Genomic DNA, 19,383 nt, shown 5'->3' with positions numbered 1-19,383 from the left:
TTGTATTGTTTTGGAATCTGGATCCCCTACTCTGATGTTTATGTTGTTTCGGAATTTGGATCCCCTACCCTGACGTCTGTGTTGTTTTGGAATCTGGATCCCTTATCCTGACGTCTGTGTTGTTTTGGAATTTGGATCCCTTATCTTGACGTATGTGTTGTTTCGGAATATGGATCACTTACCCTAACATCTGTGTTGTTTTGGAATCTGGATCCCCTACCCTAACAACTGTGTTGTTTCAGAATTTGGATCCCCTATCCTAATGTCTGTGTTTTTTCCGGAATCTGGATCCCCTACCCTAACATCTGTGTTGTTTTCGGAATCTGGATCCCCTACCTTGATGTTTGTGTTGTTTCGGAATCTGGATCCCCTACCCTAACATCTGTATTGTTTTGGAATCTAGATCCCCTTTCTCTACTCTAACATTTGTGTTGTTTTGAAATCTGGATACCCTACCTTGATGTCTGTGTTGTTTTGAAATTTGGATACCCTACCTTGATGTCTATGTTGTTTCGGAATCTGAATCCCCCCCCCCCCTTGTGTGTTTCTTTGGAATCTAGATCCCCTACCCTAATATCTATGTTGTTTTGGAGTCTGAATCCTCCTCCTTGATGTTTGTGCTCATTTTATGTTTCTATACCACACAATACATGTGAGATCCACTTTGAATATTAATATGAATAACAGAGATAATTTTCAGTAGTTCTATTTAGACTATGTCCTCTATTATATGGTGAAAAAACGTGAAGAAAGCATATATCATTACTTTTCCTGAGCAGGGAGGCATGGAGTTAGATTCTAATCCAAATTTATTATTAATGTGCTTGTGCATGTCTCCAAGTGGCAAATTAACTAATTGAAGGGAGAGTTTTCTCTCTCCCTTTTTTTTTCTTCCATTCATACTTTTGAAAGAGAGAGAAAACTTTCCAACAAAACGAGAGTAGGGAGGGTTGGTGGTCTTTTGGTCCCTCGGTTGTCCACGGAAACGGACGCGGGCCCACGGAATAAACTGGGTCCATGAGGTCCGCCGACGTGTCAACGTTCTAACCACGCTTGCGTAAGACCCTAGGCCAGCGTCGTATTCGGCGGGTCCCATCATCTATGACACGCGACTCTTTTCACCAATCACGTTAGGTTAAATGAAATCAGAATGCCACGTCGATCTGTTTCATTTGGGTCTCCACACGAGGGTCACCCTCTCCCTCGCTCTCAGAAACCCGCTATAACTTCTCAACCAAGGAAAGAAAAACAGTAAACGGGAGTTAAGTAAGTGTGGGTCCCACAAAAATCACCTTTTTTTATGCAAAACTTAGGGATGTCTTTTCGCCACCGTCACCTGTACGTTCCACACTTGAACCCGTACAATGTTTCACCCATGTATCACCCGCTACTCCGGTTAAGAACAGTTATATGATTGCCACGTGGAATAGCATGCTTACCGTTCGATCACTTGCCACGTCAGCACCATCCATTTCGAACCGTCAGATATCATGTTCTCCATATCGAACGCTCAGAATTTTGTTTTAACATAGAGAAACGAATCCTGATCGTCAGTCTTTCCTTTTAAGCACTGCTTGCCACAGTGAAGTTGTGAATTCCGTGGCATCTCGGAAGAGAGGAGGAGAAACTGAATAAACGAGCCCCGAGAAGAAAGACAACAAAGAGACCTGAAAAAGTGGTGAAAAAGAGAAAATTAAAATATCTTTACGAGCAATTTATTGGGAGATATTCTCGCTGAGATTTCATTCAGATTTTCGCTGGTTTTTGCAGAATCTGAACTGAAAACTTCAGACTGGGAATCCGTTTAAAACCAAAAACGTTTCTGCTTTTGTTATCTTGTTTCTTTCTGAGGAATTTGGACTTACGAAAAATCGGTATTTGGAAATCTCTCAGAAGCTGCGAAAGATTTTAGGGTTCTATATCTATTAATGTCCGGAAATTAGAAGAAGTACAAGAAACAATGGTTTCTGCTGAGTTTGAGCAAAAGAGAAGATTTTGATTTTCTGTTCGAAAGTGCAGAGCTGAATAGAGAATTCAATTTCAAGGTCTGCGTAAATTCCTGTTCGAATTCTTCCAAGTTGGGATTGACGGAGATTTGTGGTACCGAGGTTTTTGTTTAAGAATTTGGAACTGTTAATGAAATCTGATAGATTCTAACGAAGTCTGGAGAAGATCGAAGTAGAAATGGAGAGGAACAGAGTGAGCCGGAAGGGAACGTCATCAGTAATTGATGAAAGCTTTTCTTTGTCTCGACGAAGATCACGGAACAGCATTGCGTTACGAGACTCTTCTGGTGCGCAGATCTGAAAATTCTTACTTTAACCTGGTTTTTCTTATTTAGGATTGTTTTTTTTCTTTCTTATGTTCATTAAATGGTGGAATTCGATGTTGACCTTGTGTGAAGGAGTTTGCGAGGACGATGAAAGCGATTCTGTGAAAGACCGGTCCAATGAGAAGAAGGAGCGGCCGAATAAGAGGAGAAGGCTGAGTTCGAACGGGAAGTATCATGTTGATAGGGATGAGGAGTGTGGGAGCTCTGATGAAAGCTTGAATGGTTACGACAACGATGGAGATGACCGACATGTTGTAACTGGCGGTGATAGACCGAAGCATCCAGAATTGAAGGTAATGTAGATTTTAAGATATCGGGTTTTAGTTTTGATTCTTGTTTTGAATGATGTTCTCTTCTTATGCAGAGACTGGATGAGATGCTTGGTGTTTCAGTTCCTCGAAGGACTCGCTCTGGTTGGTCATTTTGATTCCCTTTTTAGTTGTTTCTCAAGTCCGTTGGATTGAACTTCATTGACGAGACGTTCCACACTGTTTTGGTTTCGATTTCAGCTTCAGTGAAGCGGTTAAATGATTCATTTTCGATTGTTCGGCAATTCTCATGTCCTTTGCCCAATCCGACTAGTGCGGCGTCTCCTTCTCCGCCTTCATCACATGTTTCAACCAAAGCCACAAGAAAAATGGTGGTGTGTTTTCTTCCCTTTTTCTAGGAGGGTAATGGGAGGACTACGAAAATCAACGTTCTTTTATCAGTGTTCTGAAAAGTGGATTTTTTACGAATTTTATAAAATTTGCCCTCTCCTTTCCTCCTTTGTGGGTGTGATTATTACCCAGTTTGTTATTACACGGTTGTTTCACTGACGAGTTTGTTCTCCTGCGTGAATTATTGCAGAAATCCATGGCAAAAGCAAAACCTTCGAAGACATCAAAGGCCAGGATTCAGTATTTCCTTCAGTTTTGATTTCATTCCTAGTAGTTTGTGGTATTTATTTGATTGCACTTACACATTGGTTATACTATTAAGCAAATTTGTTTCCATCTTTATCTTGCAGGTTACCATTTCTGAAAGTGAAGTTGAAGTTGAAGTTGCAGAATTCTTGTATGGGCTTACCAGGTTACAATCTCCTGCAAAGTCAGATACATTTAAGAGTCCTTCCCAAGTGCTTCACAAACGCAATTCGTCAAATGAAGCTTTTGTTTTGGCTCCATCTAAAATTTCTCCATCTACTCAGCTATCAGCGTTGCCACAAAATTCAGGCTTTATGACTGCCAGTGTTACCAGTAAGCAGTTAAATAACTCATGATCTTCTTGTTCTTCAGCTCTGGAGAAATGGATGTTGGAATCACTCTACTGATTAGTATGCTATTTGTGAGGATAATTGATACAAAGGCTACAATTTCATCTCCTGAACCATAACTATGAATCTTATGCCTTTTTCTTTTACTTATATATTCAGAAATATGAAATTCTCTTATCCTCTTCAGTAATCAGCAAGGTTAAAGGTCAAAGCCTAGATATTTCATTAAACCACAAAACCCTGGTTTAATGAAATATGAAATATGCTATTTGTGAGGATAATTGATACAAGGGCTATAATTTCATCTCCTGAACTATAACTATGAATCTTATGCCTTTTTCTTTTACTTATATGTTCAGAAATATGAATTCTCTTATTCTCTTCAGTAATCAGCAAGGTTAAAGGTCAAAACCTAGATATTTCATTAAACCACAAAAATGTGGTCAAGATTATGCTCGTTTCTTTGGTCAATGGCCGTATTTTGGTCTGGAACTTCATGGATCCTCTAGGTTGTTATAAGCACAACCATTATATTAGTTTGGCTTCATACCTAGGTTGATCGGGTAAGGCATACCTTAGCTGTCTATTCTAATATAACCTATGCTACATATAATTTAGAAAATATAACATATAAAATAAAACAATACTACTAAAAATATTTATTTGCAATTTACAAAGAAAAAGGGAGAACGCGGTGCTGAAGGCTTGAGTGCCGGGGGGGGGGGCATTTTCCCTACGTAGCCTTAACCCAACTATCTTTGCTGAGAGGCTGTTCAATACCTTGACCTCAGGCTCCAACTGTGGTCCACTGATCATTGCAATTTACAATGGAGAAAAATCAGTCTACTTATTAAATTTTTTGTTACTTCAAACTACATGTATGCCATTTAGATACAAGTGGACAAGTTTTGCAGCTATAACTCCCTAAGTGAATAGGGAACTACATAAAAGGTAAAACTGAAGAGGTTCCCGTGAAGCTCTTTTCCTACTCTATGTCAGTACAACTTAAGAGTTAACAGCAGGCTTAAATCCGTCGGGATTGCCAAAAAACAGCATTCGCCACCACTGGGTGAACTGGGGATTGTGTTCGGGTTTTGGAGCTCTTTGAAATGGTGACCCAAAACTGTTCCGAAATGTTTCTGGTCCTTTTTTGGGCCTTTTTGGGGCAGGGCATTTTTTGGTCCTTTCCTGAGTTAGGGTTTTCACCTGTTCATTATACTCCCTCTTCCAGTTGGGTGGAAACAATTTAGGGCTGTCTTCTCGATTTCTTATTAGTCTTTATATGGAAAAACCATCCAGTTCTCTGCTGTGGATGTTCATGTAAAATCTCCTTTTGTGCATGTGGCCTTTCCATTTTTAGAACAATACCTGAAACAATAGGGAGTTATTTATATCCAAGTCAACAATTTATCCTTAAACTTCATAGTTAGTTATTGTCTTATAGTGCCATTTTGTTGCTGCCAGCATGGTCTAGAGGTGAGCTACTAGTTGTACCAGGTATGAAAATGTCACATCATTACACTTTGAAATAATTGTATGTATGGAAATGTGTAGTTGATCTCCTTGCCTCCCTAGCCTTCAGACTTAAATAGGGATGAAGATAGTGTAATACAAATACATTGACCAAAGGGTGCAATCTTAAAAACATTTACATTGGGTATGATACACATGTTCAGACTTGGTTTTCCGAAGTCTTAGCCCATAACTTCACTCTTAATTTTAATTGGGATAATTAAATATGAGGAGTTTAGATAGCAAAAGCAACTGACCTGGGAAAGAGGGTCAGATTGCACAATTCCTGTTACAGATTTTACCCCAATGAAATATTTTCCTGGCTTTAACTCAGAACCAAAAGATGATCACTTTTTTTCACTTATATTATTGAATAGTCCACTGCTTCATACACCATTGCTTATTAGGATTTCTTTTGTTAGTGATATCCCCTGTCAACCACTTTTCTGTAAATGTTTAACCTTTCGTGGTTGCCACAGGGATATGAAAGCATTATATCTGTGCCCCGAATGATATGATCCAACGTAAAACTGTGCTGTATCTTGTAAAAAAAATTTGGGTAGAATTTCCTATAAGGGTGAACCCGGTGCCAAGAGCTTCCACACAAGCAGAGTCCGGGGGCAATTTTCCTGTGCAGCCCACCCAGCAATTTTTGCTGAGAGGCTGTTTGATACCTTGACCTCATGCTACAAAGGGTGGTCCGCCGACCATTGCACCAAGGCTTGCCCCTTTTGGACCTCAATTTTTAAATGGTATCAGAACCCGGTTTTCCCACTTAGTTGCATTCTTTCTTTTTGAGGACTGCTTGCGTTCATAATTGAAAGCATTGATAGTCAATTTGGTGCTTTTAGAGTTATATAACCTAGGAAACCTCCAGATAAATTATAGATGCATTGATGCTGCAAAAAGTTGCCTTGGGTTTTGAATTTCAAGTCTTTAAGTCTGTTGTCTGGTGTAAGGTGAACGGAAATACAAAATTTTGTCACAAATAAGTTGTTAAAGTTTTATCTAATTTGTACCTATGTGGTAGCTACTGCTTACTGTGGAAGAATTGAGCAAAATGAGTAGAGGATATATGAACTTTTGTTCTCCAAGTTTCCATATTCAAACCCACTGTATATGGTACAAAGCATGCCTCTGTATTGAAATATTATTGAGGGCTATTCATATTTCTTATTAACTAATGTCATTATTTACACTGGTTATGGAGAAGACCATTTCTTTTGGTAAAAAACATAGTGCTTCTAACATCTGCTAATTCTGGAAGACAAATATATCAGTTACCAACTTTTAATATCTTTTTTCTCATGATTTAACATTTGAAAATTTTTCAACTAAGATATTATTTTGGCTCTTGCAGTTCCAAAGAGGAAGAAACCAAGAGCTGTACAGTTGGAAGATAATTATGATGATGATGACTCTAGAATGATGGCCTGCACTTCTAAGCCTTCTGTATGCGGCAACCTTGGGATTAGTTCGAACAATTCAATTCCTGCTTCTTCACCTGAAACTGAAGGAATTTTAGGTTCCCCAGCTGCAAAACTAGTGGTTCTATCCCCAAAGCCAGATAAAAATGTCCCATCCAATGAAGAGCCTACTTCTAAACCAGAAACTTCCTTGCCAATGTCTTCACCTCCACCAACTTCTTTTGAGGAAAATATTCCCTTGACACAGGAGATACCAAGTGATAAGAGTTCATCAGAGTTAAAGACTTCTTTATTACAGGAAAAGAATCTTCAAACCACTGACAGTCCAAAAGTAGAGGAGACTAGAGCTTTACAAGTCAACTTGCAATCTTCTGTTCATGTTGCAGAGAAAGAATCTAGTGCAATGGAACAAGATATATCTGCTCCGGTGATATCAGATGCTAACCTGGATACCCCTAGAAGGTACGATATCAATAACAAATGACTGATGTTTACAGCTTATGACTACTTGTTTGGTCGATTAGTTGTTTTATTTAAAATTTCTTTCTTTTTTCCCCCTTCCCCCAACCAAAAAAAAATCCAGTACATCACCAGGTTGTGTTGTTGCTGAGGAAACAAGGACGGTTAAATTTGAAATCGATTTGATGGTGAGCAGCTTTGGTATTTCATGTTCAGATGCTTAATCATAGATTTTCCATGTTTTGACGCTTTTATATAACTTGATTGATTCCTTGTAGGCACTCCCTAAAAATGATGGTGATGTGCCGGATGAAATGGGTACAACAAGTGCCGCTCAGACATCAAACCTGGAAATGGTGAGTTACTTGTTTTCTTTCATTGTGATGCTCACGAGTTGAATTTTTTGAAGCATACTTCACTTTGTAGACTTGGATAATCCATGCATTCTGGATTCTGCTACTGCTTCTTGGACCCCAAGAAACAGACATCTTTGGACCTGGTATGGAAGGTATCCTAGAGCCTGCCTCACAACAAAAGGATATATGATGGTTTTAAAAGTTGTTAGGTATTGTCGTACGTGAAGTTGTGAACATGTATTAAAGCTTGGTTTTGGGGATTTGTTGCAGATATGCCTTTGACCGACCCAGACCCAGTTGCATATCAAGGTAGAGATGAGCCTGGTAGAGTCTGAGTCTTGGTTCCAGTAGGATTTTAGGAGATTTTGTTATTTGGGGAAATAGTTAATGTCTTTCAGTTTATTATATTTTCTTCATTTGGAAGATTAGCTATTCAGAATATTTGGTTTGCCAATTGCTCCTAGTTTCCTTAATTGAATTTAGTTTCCTAGTTAGAGAGTGAGTCTCGTTTTTAGGAATCTTTTAGTTCTCTTAGCCCATTGTTAGAAACAAAATAGCTGACTAGCAAGGAAAATCTGGTTGAACCAAGAGTTGGTAGGTCCCAATCATTGGAGGAAAGTGTTGGAACCAAGGGTGCTACCGCTTCCAAGATCTACCAGCAATATGGTTATTGATATCGTACCTGGTAGGAGTATCCAGGTTAACATCTGATATCAATGGAGCAGATATATCTTGTTCCACTGCGCTTGATTCTTTCTCTGCAACATCAACAGAAGCTTGCAAGTTGACTCGTAAAGATTCTCTAGTCTCTACTTTTGGACTGTCAGTGGTTTGAAGATTCTTAAGGATGCTTTGGTGGACTGGAGGACCAAACAGATGAGCTCCACTCTACCGGCAAAGGAGAGAAGCTTATCTTTCAGAGTTGAAGCATCTTACGGATGCAGATTGGTTTCTCTCACCAGAATCTGCTTGGAACGAAGCATGTCTATCTAACCTTGAGCATGGTTCAAAATCTGGATCTTGAGGCCCATCTTGCCTGCTCAAAAAAAGACAGTTGGCTTGAGATCATGGCAAGGTCTCATCGAGTTGGTGGAATTTTTTTTCCCAGCTCGAGACTCTAACTCAGGGGGTATTGGGGGTCACTTGGGGCTTAAACTTGCTTTTCAGCCTATTCAGCCCTTTTCTACACATCAGTGACTTAAGATTTTTTTAACAAGATAGTGCAAATGTGAGTTCCACTTCAAACCCCAATTGGGAAACCACCATGCTGAAGAAAAAGCTTAAAATGACCTATTGTACACATCATATACATTAATTTGAAGTTCAAAATTTTAACAAGTCTAATATATTTACATGTTTGTAGTTCACACTACAGAATTCAAATAATAATCCAATTATCAAAGTTACAACTCAAGACCCTATGTACTAAGCATAGCATCTCATCCCAAGCGCATGTTTTATGCGTTACTCACCCCTCCACCACTAGAGACACCACTTCCCATCCAACTTGCATGTGTTAAGCATGTCGTGAGTGGTCATCCTGAGCCAGGATTGAACTCTGTCTTGCTAAATGGAAAAAGAGAGATATCTTGTGAGATTTCGCTGATTTCTCAAACCATGCCCTTGGGTGACTTATGCTTAATGGATCTAGAATAAATCTATTCCTCCAAAAATAGGTTTCTTCCCTTGGCAGCTCTTGAATGATAAGATTCCTATTAATAATGCTTTGGTGTGTATTGGGATTTCTTTAGATTCTAAATTCTTATACTGTGGAAATCCTAAATTGTAATTGACCCATTGCTTATTAGTAGGTAGGATGGCATTAAAAGCAAGGTTCAAAAACTCATTTCGCTTTGATGTTTCGACTAGATCGAGACATCGAAATTTCGAAATTTCGGTGTTACATGGCCAAGTTTCGGTTGATGGTTTCAGTGGGTTTTCAGGCTGATTTTGACGTGGTTTTCAGTGGACAGCCAATTTTAAGGCCAATAAACACATTTTGAAGGTTATTATTATTATTATTATTATTACTACTACTAAGGCAACACATAAGACATAAGTAGAACATCCGAGAAGTAGTCAGATCTCAATTACAATTTATAAATTATGAATTACAATTTACAATTAGAACCCCCTGAAATTATTGAAATTTCACCAAGATTTCACCGAAATTTTGACGAATTAGTCGAAATTTCAGTCTACTGACTCAACTTTGTATCATAGTTGTATACTTGTATCTCGTCTCGGTGATCTCTAGATACCTGAAATTCACCAAAATTTCACCAAAATTTTGCGAGATTTATACCATGATTAGAAGTGTGGAATTATTTTGCCAGGCTTGTGGATGTGAATTTAGTCACTACTTATGATGTCCATATCAGATTAGTATTGTGGCAGGCCCAAGCAAGTGCAAGATCTTTTTGTGACTTAATTTCAAGTATTTCTACATTCTATTATTGTATTTGAACCCCGGAAGGATAGTAACAATGGAAGACATGAAGAATACCGACAGAGTTTCTGCCGTCATTGAGAATGTGCAACATTTGATTTGGGATCTTCCTTATCCTGCAATTATAACAAGCGCTCTCTGAATGAATTGATTTATGGTTTGAGAGCCTATGTGGCTTTGTTTGAGTGTCACTCTTCTCCCTCTCCTTCCGTTCTTCTTATGTATTCTTCTCCTCCTTTAAAACACTAATTTCTTAGAAGCTTCCCCCTTCTCCTAATCAGCCCTCCACTAATTTGGTATCAGAGCAAAAGTTCCATTTCCTTCTGTGTTAGACTTTCCCATTCCATTCTTCATCTCCTCATCATTTCTGTCTCTTCGTAATCCTGTTTTGCTCTTCTTTCCTTTTTCAAATCTTCTTGGTCTACTTTTGTACCTCCCTGTTACACCCCTCTAATGCCCCTCCTTTTTTAATCCATATCTATTGTCTTTTTTACTTTCTAAGTTTACCCTTCCCTACCCATTGATACACTCAGACCAGACTTCTTTTCTTCTCTCTATTTTGCAGACCAATAAATTATAATTATGCCATTGTTATAATCTACTACATCGCAGATGTTGATCAGTACCATTTACTTACTAGTGATGGATTACATAACTATACGTAGAACTTTCTGATTTGGAAATAGGTCATCGGAAGCCTTGCCCGTAGTAACTTTTTTCACGAGATGTCAAGAACGATAAAATTGGAAGAAGGTGGATCAGATATGAGAGTAAATGTGGCCAATGGTAGCTGTGGTCAAACTGAAGTATATAGGGTGACCAAGACTGCAATTAAAGAATTGATTGCCTATCCAATTTTATTGTGCAACCTAATGCTCCAATGACGTCATTTTGCTAATGATCACTGAAAGATTGGGATGGTTGATCATGAGATGATTTGGATCATCAAACCCCCCCCCCCCCCCCAAAAAAAAAAAAAAATCAAAGTTGATGTTTGTGGGTAGGGATCCAATTGTGTTGATTCTCTTATTGTAGTTTCTTCTCAAGACTGAGGAAATTGATGTAGATACACTGCATTCAAACCAACCCAAACGTAGATGGCTGTCCAGATAGGGGTGAATTAAGTCCAGTTCAAATCTTGGGTCTCATGGGAATTAGGTATATTACATTATTTGGGGAAATAATAATATCTTTTAGTTCATCCTATTCTTTTCTTTTGAGTAGTTAGCTACATAGGATAATTAGTTTCCCAATTGTACCTAGTTTCCTTATTTGACTAGTTAGAGAGTGCATCTTGCTTTGAGGAGTCTGTTAGTTCTCTTTATACGTGACTTAATTCCCCATCATAAAAGACAGACCTGAGATTATGAACTGAGTTATGGTTTGAGCATGGTACTAAATTTTGCTAAATTTGGCCGAGATTTTGTTGTATTGAACCTACAGAGATGGAATATGGTCTGAAATGACAAAATTTAGGAAATTGCAGTGAATTTTCAAGAATTTCAAGGGGTTGTAATTGAAATTGTATTTGACTACTCAATATTTGTTCTTGCATTTTAATGGAAGTTTCAATGTTCTCTTGTATATCCATCCATGTCTACATCTGTAAAAATACATGATCCAGTTTGTCTACATATACCCAGGCCTTTACAAATAAAAAACACTACTTCGTGTGATGTTTTATTAAAAAATAACATTGTCATTGTGTTTATTGGCCTCAAATTAGGCTATATACAAAAAAATTGACCTAAAACCCACCGAAACATGGTACAATGGTGTACCATGTTTCGCTGAATTTCAGCCATAATCTTAATAACTTGATGTCCCAACCACCAAGAGGAGAAGAGATTAATTGGGTCTGAGAGCCTATGTGGCTGTCGGTGCATGTGGGCTTCCTCTTGTTGTCCACATCCTGGCTCCCCCTCTAGTGCAGTCTTCTCCTCCCATGCAACTCCAAGGATGACTTCCTTAGTTTAGATTTAGAGAAATGAGTAAATAGAGTTAACAAATTGTTTCCCTCCTTGCCTCCTCCCTCTATGTATACTTCAGTTTTTAAACCATAGATGTGCAAACACCTCTGAAGCTTTTTGAGAAATAGGGAAGTAGATAATGGTTATAGATTGTGATTGTGAGGAAAAGAAATTAAAATAGAAAATCTATATGGACATCATAGGGGAATATATGCAGGAATAGACAAAGTGCTACACATTATGGTTGAAATGAAAAGTTAGGGACTCCTAGAGAGTAGATACTGGAGCTCACATTCAGTAACTGCATCAACTTAGTACACAAAAATCATAATACCCTATATACTTTCAAGCAATGGTTATCCTGATCCACTACACTCTTTCTAATTTTCCATCTGGCTTCAACTCTGAATGAATTTTTTTTTTAATATATTTATATTTATATTTATATTTATTTATGTATTTATATTTTGTGTGGTTATAATTCAAGGTGCACCCAAAGAATGTGGGTTGTAAACTGTAATAACAAAAAGTGCATCTTACATTTATATTGGAAATCATAGAGAAGAAGTTGTTGAAGGCTCTAAAAGAACTAGGGAAATCATTGAAGGTTGAGAAGTGACAAAAGGTAGTTCCTAGAGTTCTTGCGATGCAGGCTTCCTCTATTGTTGAAGATATTTCTTCTTTCAAACATGATAGCTATAAGACAATCAAGGGCACCATGATCAATACAAGATTTTCTATACAACTTGAACACTTTGTATGACTGATACTGCCCTTCTTAAAATGTGCTACATTTGAGCACAAAACCCAACAGTTACTTCTCAAGATGATGCAGATGATGAAGCTTTAATACAGCAGCTCAAGATGATTACATGACTTGCTTCATACATTTTATTTGTGTGATTGTATTGATGTCTGACATCAAATGATACTATCATTTTACAAGGAAAAGAAACTAGCTGTAAAAGTCATGATAAACTTCTCCTTGAACAATTTGAATTCATATTCCATTCCTGTGGGGGAGGGGGAGGGACAACTAGCAGTAAGAGATCCAATACTTCAAATTGTTTGAAAGCATTAATCTGTTTGTCTCCAAGATTCAGCCTAAGATTTACAAGAAAAAACTAGTCGTTGGAGCTTCTCAACATCAGTGAAAACGTTTAAGAGTTCAATTCAAGTGGGTAAATTCCAATGGTCATTAACTGGTAATCAAAAAATTTCCTACTATTTAATCATGCAGCATTAAATATTATGCATAGAAGACTGCATGATGGTCGCATAAGATTGTGGTTTCAGGGATTTTATGTAGCCACTCTAGGACATGTACAGTAGATAATCATGGAAGACCACAGCATCCTACTTAGTCTCAGAACTCTTGGTCATTCACGGAAGACTGCAGTTTTCATCCGTGGAAACTTAGGATTGAAACATTTGCATGAATTCACAGAAAGTGGTAAATTGGGCCTGTCAACTACGCCAGGGTTTTCTTTGGTCTTCATGGAAGACCATGCACATCAAATTAACTTCTTTCTATGTCAAACCACTTGGTTTCTTAATTTTTCTATTTAGCTGTCGCTCCCCCCCACGCGGCCTTTTTCTCTTTTTGATGTCTTTTTTTAGGGCTTTTCATATATTGTTGGTCATATGCATTTGAGTTACAAAAATATTTCATTCATGTTCAACTCTTCATGCCAATTCTGAAGGAGTCTACATTAGCAATCAGCTCCTTTATTCTTCAAGAAAATGACTGTTTTCTTCATGCAAAAGATCATCTTCAGTAGTTCTTTCAAGACAAAGGACAATAGTTGTAAGTGAAGTTCACAGGCACCAAGTAAAATATTTAACTATACTGAGTTCTGTTATTAAATTATGGGAGATGGAAATGGGGATAGTTCAATGTTGTCTTAATTGAATTTCTGCTTTTCTTTGACATGGATGATTGGCACATGCATTTCACTGTTCAATTGACTGGGTCATTTAGGGAATTTTGAAACTGAGAAGGTCATCTTAGCCCTTTGAAAAATATTACAAATGGAATATTGGAATTGGTTGTCCTTTCCCCCACACAGGCACTTGTTTTTCGAGAATAATTCTTATTACCTTTTTTTTTTTTTTTTTTTGTCAAGAGAATAATTCTATTGTAGAGAACAAATTGATCTTAAAGTATATATACATTATTCATGTGGGTCTATGTGCCCTGTATGATACATGTGGGGTAACAATACTCTGGTTTTGGGCCTTGTGACTAACTTGAATGATATCTGTGTGAATAGTAACATAATCTGATGGTCAAATTTTTTTTCTGGTCATCTAATCCTTTGTTTGAACTTCAGCTGAACCCAATCATTGGGAAAGCCAATAGTCAGACTGAAGTGAACATCAATACTCAAGGACAAGTGAAGGCGGCTGAAGCAAGACCGAAGCATAATGATGCTGTTCTGGAGCAGAATATGCAGTTGAAGGAGACTCTGAAGGTGCCAGCCATGGAGAAGCAATTGTATAATGAGAAAAAAAATGGATCATCCAATGATGATCAGAACCAGTTTGATAAGAATAATAATAAGCAGCCCTCTCAGAAACTATTGACAAATTCAGCAAGACCAACTGAAAGAACTGGTGCGTATTATTAGTTAGCATGACATGGCATTGAGATAATCCTAGCACCCATTCATTTACAGAAGTAGTCATGTAAGCTATTAGCTATCACTGACCAGAATAACCAAGAAGATCTTCTATAGACAAAGTAGTCCCAATAGACAACATTAACAATCAGGAAGGTGTAGTTTGCTTCTATTATGTCTGTTGACTAATGAGCAGTAGGGGGCATAGGAATGGTGAACTTTTTAGTGCCTCCAAGGTGATGATGTAACTGAAAATCAGAGTCGAAGACTCTCTTTAGTTGGTCTCAGCTTTCAAATTAATCAACCTTCAGATCCGTGGTTGGTAACTCTGGATTTATGTGTGTGCCTTCAGTTGTGAAGGGTGTCACTTTTGCCTCCCGTTTCTATTAGCCTATCTTTTTCATTTCTAAATCTGTGTTCCTTGGGTTCATGTATTCTGTTTGTGTTTTCTTAGGTTTACCTGTTGGAATCATGGCATCCACGTCGAACCCGATTTCAATTACAGTCCCCAGCTGGCCTGGACTTCCGCAATATGGGTATGCAAAACTTTCCTGTGCTTACTGTAGCCTACATCCAGGAATGAAAGAATTCCTTTAGATTTAGCCAGCAGTCTATTCTGTAGAAACTGTTAGATAAAAGTTGATGGTCTTTGTTCTTGAATAAGGCCATAGTCTGAATTTAAGCAACTTTTCTTATGTTTTGTTCTTTCTACTATTGCTTTTGGATATATTAACTGATTAGAACCCCCATGATCAGGTATCTGGGTTCAAGTCCGTCGAATCTTTCAGGATTGCCAGCTGTCCAAGCCAGTGTGCCCAAGGAAGGGAATTGTGCAATCCCAAATGTAATCCTAGTTTCCTTATTTTTTCCATGTATGCATAGAGTATGTATTTTTAGTTTAGTTACTTCACTGGTTTTCTGAAAGTGTAACAGCCTCTCATGGAGCTTTAGTGTTTGTTTGTGATGTGTGGAGTGTGGGATGAATATCTTTCATTCTGTATACTCTTGTCTTTTTGTTGTCTGTCAATCTTACTGTGTCTTGTTCCTCTGGCAGCCACCTTTGATGATGCTACCACATACACGGCCCAGTCACTGTGCCACCCATTGCTTCATTGCTCAGAATATACTTCTTCATCAACAAGCAGCTAGGCTCAAACCTTTTTGGCATGCTGCAGGCTCTGCAGCTCTTTATGGAGGCAAACCATACAACTTGAATATGTTGCCGCCTTCAGAATCTTTACTTTTAAGCACTGGATCCTTAGTAAAGAATCCCAGCATGGTTCCCAATGGTAATGTTGGACCTGGTTCAGTGATGTCTCTAAATGGATACAATCCAGTAGGCCAAGTTCCGAACACTTATACAGATAACCAAGGAAAGCCATATCAGCTTCCCCAATCAGCACTTCAGGTTGGTTCTGAGGTTTTGTTAGCTCCATATTTTGTGAAGCTAAATTGTAGAGTTTAATTAGATTATGTTGAGCTGGATGTTCTGCATTTATTTGTTCCTTTGGTTTTAGTTTCCCTTTATCCCCGCTTTTCTCTTTGGCCCTTAGAAGAAATATTATTTGGGGAACCTGGGTTCTATTCGTAAGTGATTCTTTCCTAAAACACTGTTTGTTGAGACCACAAGGTATTTTTCATTGAATATAAGTGGAAGAAAAATATCAGCTTCGTTTACTTAAATGGACAAAGCATGGTTGAGTCCAGATGGCTCCATCAAGGGACACATCTTTCAATTGGGTCTTAGATCACGTACAATTGGGTAGGAAGATACAGTCCACAAAGGGGCAAATTTCTGAACAGTTGCTTTGTTCAGTTAAGTGCTTTGTGTGCTTTTTCTTATACATGTGCTCACAGGGGATGACATGCACCAATTATAATTACCTTTTATTTTATTGGATAGTTTTACCCAATGCACAAAGCTCCTGCATTTAGCAGGGAGTGCCAGGTGAATGCAGCCGTACCCCTGTTTCCAGAACTTGAAACTGGGACCTGGTGTCCATTTAGTATTATTAGCTCGTGTCTATCTAATTTGTTCTTATGGTATATTTTCAGATTCTAATGTTATTGTTATTTGTTGTTTTATTCCAGATGCCTTCTTTCAATTTTCCTTCCAACCAGTTCAGAACAAGTGGAATCAAATCTAGTCATGGAGTGGAAAATGCCAGTTCCGTATCTGCCTCTTCTGGATCTGTAGCTGCTACCTCTGTATCTGTGAATCCCAAATTTAGTAACATAGCTGCAAAATCAGATCCACAATACATCACGATGCTTCATGGTGGTTATCCTTTCCCCCTTCCAGCATACAGAGCCCATATGTCACAACAACAGCAGCCAGGAGCTCCTCTCTTTGGTGGGTCTCTTTATGCTGCTAATCTCTTGCAGTTCCATGCTCACATGCTTCCACATCCCTATAACCAGAGCCACTCCACTTCATCCATGTCTTCATCGAAGTCCCCTGCAGAATCTTGCCGCAATGAGGCCGAACCTGTCCAGGACCGGGAGGGTGGTTCTGGAGTCCGGGTCCCGCCTATCGCAAAGGAGGTTCTGGGCCATGTTACTGGGGTACCAAATTTCCATCATAATTTTTCGGTCTTACCTCTGTCATTCAATGGAAACCAGCCGCAGCAGCAGCCTGGTGATCCTAATGTTCGTATGAGCTTGAAAAGCATGGAAAGCACTTCTGGATCTTTTTCTTCTGGACATTCTATGTTGCAGGCCATGCCAAGCTTTGGGCTTCAACAATACCGGATGGGTGGTGGGAACATCCCTATACAAACAGTTAATAGATCAAAAGCTTCTTCAAAATCTTCTTCTGGTACAGTCACCGATAAATTTCTGGAGCCTAGTCATGGTCAGTCATTGCCTTTGTCTAATAGGCAGCAGCGTCAAAAACAGATTGTGGCTCGAACCCAAGCATTGGATTCTTCTGTTTCATCTGGAGGATTATCTGGGCTAGATCCTACTGACCGTATCCTGGTGGACTACTCAAAGGCTGGAGCCAACTTCCCAGCAAATACAATGGGTTTTCCTCAGTGGAAAATGCCACCTTCTGAGAGGGCTTCCCCTGGAGCATTACCAGGCAAATTTGTTCAATCAGGCATGGCAGTGACAGTGGCAGTGGCGGCAGTAACACAGAATGATGGAAGCTCAACCGTGAAGGCATCAGGGATCTCTCCACCGATGAATCATTTAGCTCCTTCATCTGGCCCGTCTGTCATGACTCTGTCAGATCAAGCCCAGAGCCAACCAAAGGCACAGCAACTCTACTTTTCCAGTGAGTCCACACACCAGCATCCTGGTAGTAGCTCTAGCTTATCAAGTCAATGGCATCCTACTGAGATGAATTCAGAAAGACAACCTATGTTTCCGGATTCTCTCAATTTGAGGAGACCTGCCAATCAACAAGCCCAGCCTTCTCTGACAGTGGGATACCAAGGTGCTGGAAAGTACCCTGAGGTGTTTGGACAACCTTTGGCTGGAAGTTCAGTTGCAGTAATGGCTGCAGCATCTTATGCCCAGCCAGCAACAAACTTGCCCGTGAAATCAGCTGAACAGAAACCTGCAGCAGGTATGTCTTCCCTTCTTGTTCTTGCTGTAGTTTTGTACCATTACTATCTGATTGTGTTGCATTCCATGGGTAAGTCGCATTATTGGTAATTTGGTCAGCTGGAAACTGCTCTTAGTTGTGCATATTATCCATGGATAAGATTTTTTTTGGGAAGTCAGGTTGTTCAGTTGGCCACAATTATCTGATCTTGCGGTTGTGCTCATCAATCAGAGGGTCCAGTCAGTCATAATCTGCATTAGGGGAACATTCACTTTGAATCTAACTAATTTTGGAAAATACCTTTGCCCCAATAAACCCTATTGTTTAAAATATCTTTTTGCTTTCAAGAGAAGATATTTTTAAGCCTCCACAGCTATTGGCAGTAGTGAAATTTTGTTAAAGAGGTCCCTTCAGATTAGCTTTGTCTAAGGTTGCTTTCTTGGTTGGTGTGTATTCCATTGTGATAGCTTTCTGCTGGCTTTGTATGGCCAGGATGTAGGTTGCAAATGGACCAGCATAACACCTTGTTGTCCTGTCTTTGTTTGTACACTTTTAGGCTCTCTTGTGTCATTGTTGTTTGTTTAAATAAAATGAAATTAACTCCCTTCGTTTGTCCAATTTTGGCAGCTTGAGAATGAGACAAAAGATAGCTTCTAGACAAGGAAAGAACATAAGAGAGAAACAAGATTGGACATCTCAATGTTTCTCACCCCTTTCTGAATGGGGACAATGGTGACCAAATCAAGCCAATGACTTTGCTCAACTCATTGATGAGTTGGTCCCTGCATTAGTCTCAAACAAATTTGTGGTTGGGTGAACACAGCCCTTCACTTTTTTGACTTTGAAAATTAATATACATACAAGAGAAGATCTTTTGTTACCTCACCCATGACCATTTTTGTACCATATCGTCGTTGGGAAGGTTGTTTTCTTGTTTATTTTGTATCATCCTTATCTCCTAGAAATGTAAATTTGAATTCAAGAATTTGGAGGCCGGCAGGAGGAAATGGAATGGTGATTTGGTCATTTTGTTTGCATATTTCTTACTAACGGTAGTTGGTGCCAGGATTTGAACTGCTACAAAGCGATATATTCTGACAGGAACCTGTGGATCCCATACCTCAACAATTATTTCCATTTCCATCAATTTCATTGCCTTGCATATCATGGTGGTGGTTGAGTTCTGTTGTTGCTTTCTGTTTGGCATCTTTTGGGATTTGTTGTTTTGCTTTGGTTTCAACTATTTTTGTCTCTGTCCATGTATTACGCTTCCTCCCTAGGTTTCAGTTGATGTTTCTTTCTTTTGACTGGGACTTTTATGTCTTGCTATTACTTCTCTACGTGTGCCAGTCTTTGGATTTCCCTGGGCTGTTCTCTTCTTTTGTATACCATGCTTAGCTTACTTGTTCTTGGTCGTATAATCTATTCTATGGTTCTTGTTTTAGGTTATCC

At 38.8% G+C, this 19,383-nt stretch overlaps 1 protein-coding gene across 1 annotated transcript; it reads left to right on the top strand.

Annotated features, from left to right (window-relative positions):
* The first annotated feature begins 1,610 nt into the window (after window positions 1–1,610).
* LOC149008497 (protein TIME FOR COFFEE-like) lies at window positions 1,611–18,997 on the top strand. Its single transcript, XM_089165175.1, has 15 exons — window positions 1,611–2,293; window positions 2,405–2,625; window positions 2,697–2,745; window positions 2,842–2,975; window positions 3,182–3,220; window positions 3,342–3,570; window positions 6,460–6,988; window positions 7,110–7,173; window positions 7,264–7,341; window positions 14,094–14,376; window positions 14,836–14,917; window positions 15,138–15,225; window positions 15,436–15,789; window positions 16,473–17,952; window positions 18,559–18,997. Exons 1-15 carry the CDS (start codon window positions 2,185–2,187, stop codon window positions 18,561–18,563), a joined length of 3,744 nt encoding a protein of 1,247 aa, XP_089021301.1. The 5' UTR covers window positions 1,611–2,184; the 3' UTR covers window positions 18,564–18,997.
* Window positions 18,998–19,383: the final 386 nt, after the last annotated feature.

Source organism: Hakea prostrata, chromosome 8 (genome assembly GCF_041222555.1).
Source record: "Hakea prostrata isolate BN-2017 chromosome 8, UWA_Hpros_2, whole genome shotgun sequence".
Taxonomy (NCBI): domain Eukaryota; kingdom Viridiplantae; phylum Streptophyta; class Magnoliopsida; order Proteales; family Proteaceae; genus Hakea; species Hakea prostrata.
The sequence above is the reverse complement of the archived record's forward strand: the minus strand, read 5'-3'. Positions and strand labels throughout refer to the sequence as shown.

Coding starts and splice junctions, on each gene's coding strand:
- LOC149008497 (XM_089165175.1), top strand. CDS start 2,185: ATGGAGAGGAACAGAGTGAGCCGGAAGGGAACGTCATCAGTAATTGAT. Junction 2,976..3,181: donor AAGCCACAAGAAAAATGGTG/GTGTGTTTTCTT, acceptor GAATTATTGCAG/AAATCCATGGCAAAAGCAAA. Junction 3,221..3,341: donor AACCTTCGAAGACATCAAAG/GCCAGGATTCAG, acceptor TTTATCTTGCAG/GTTACCATTTCTGAAAGTGA.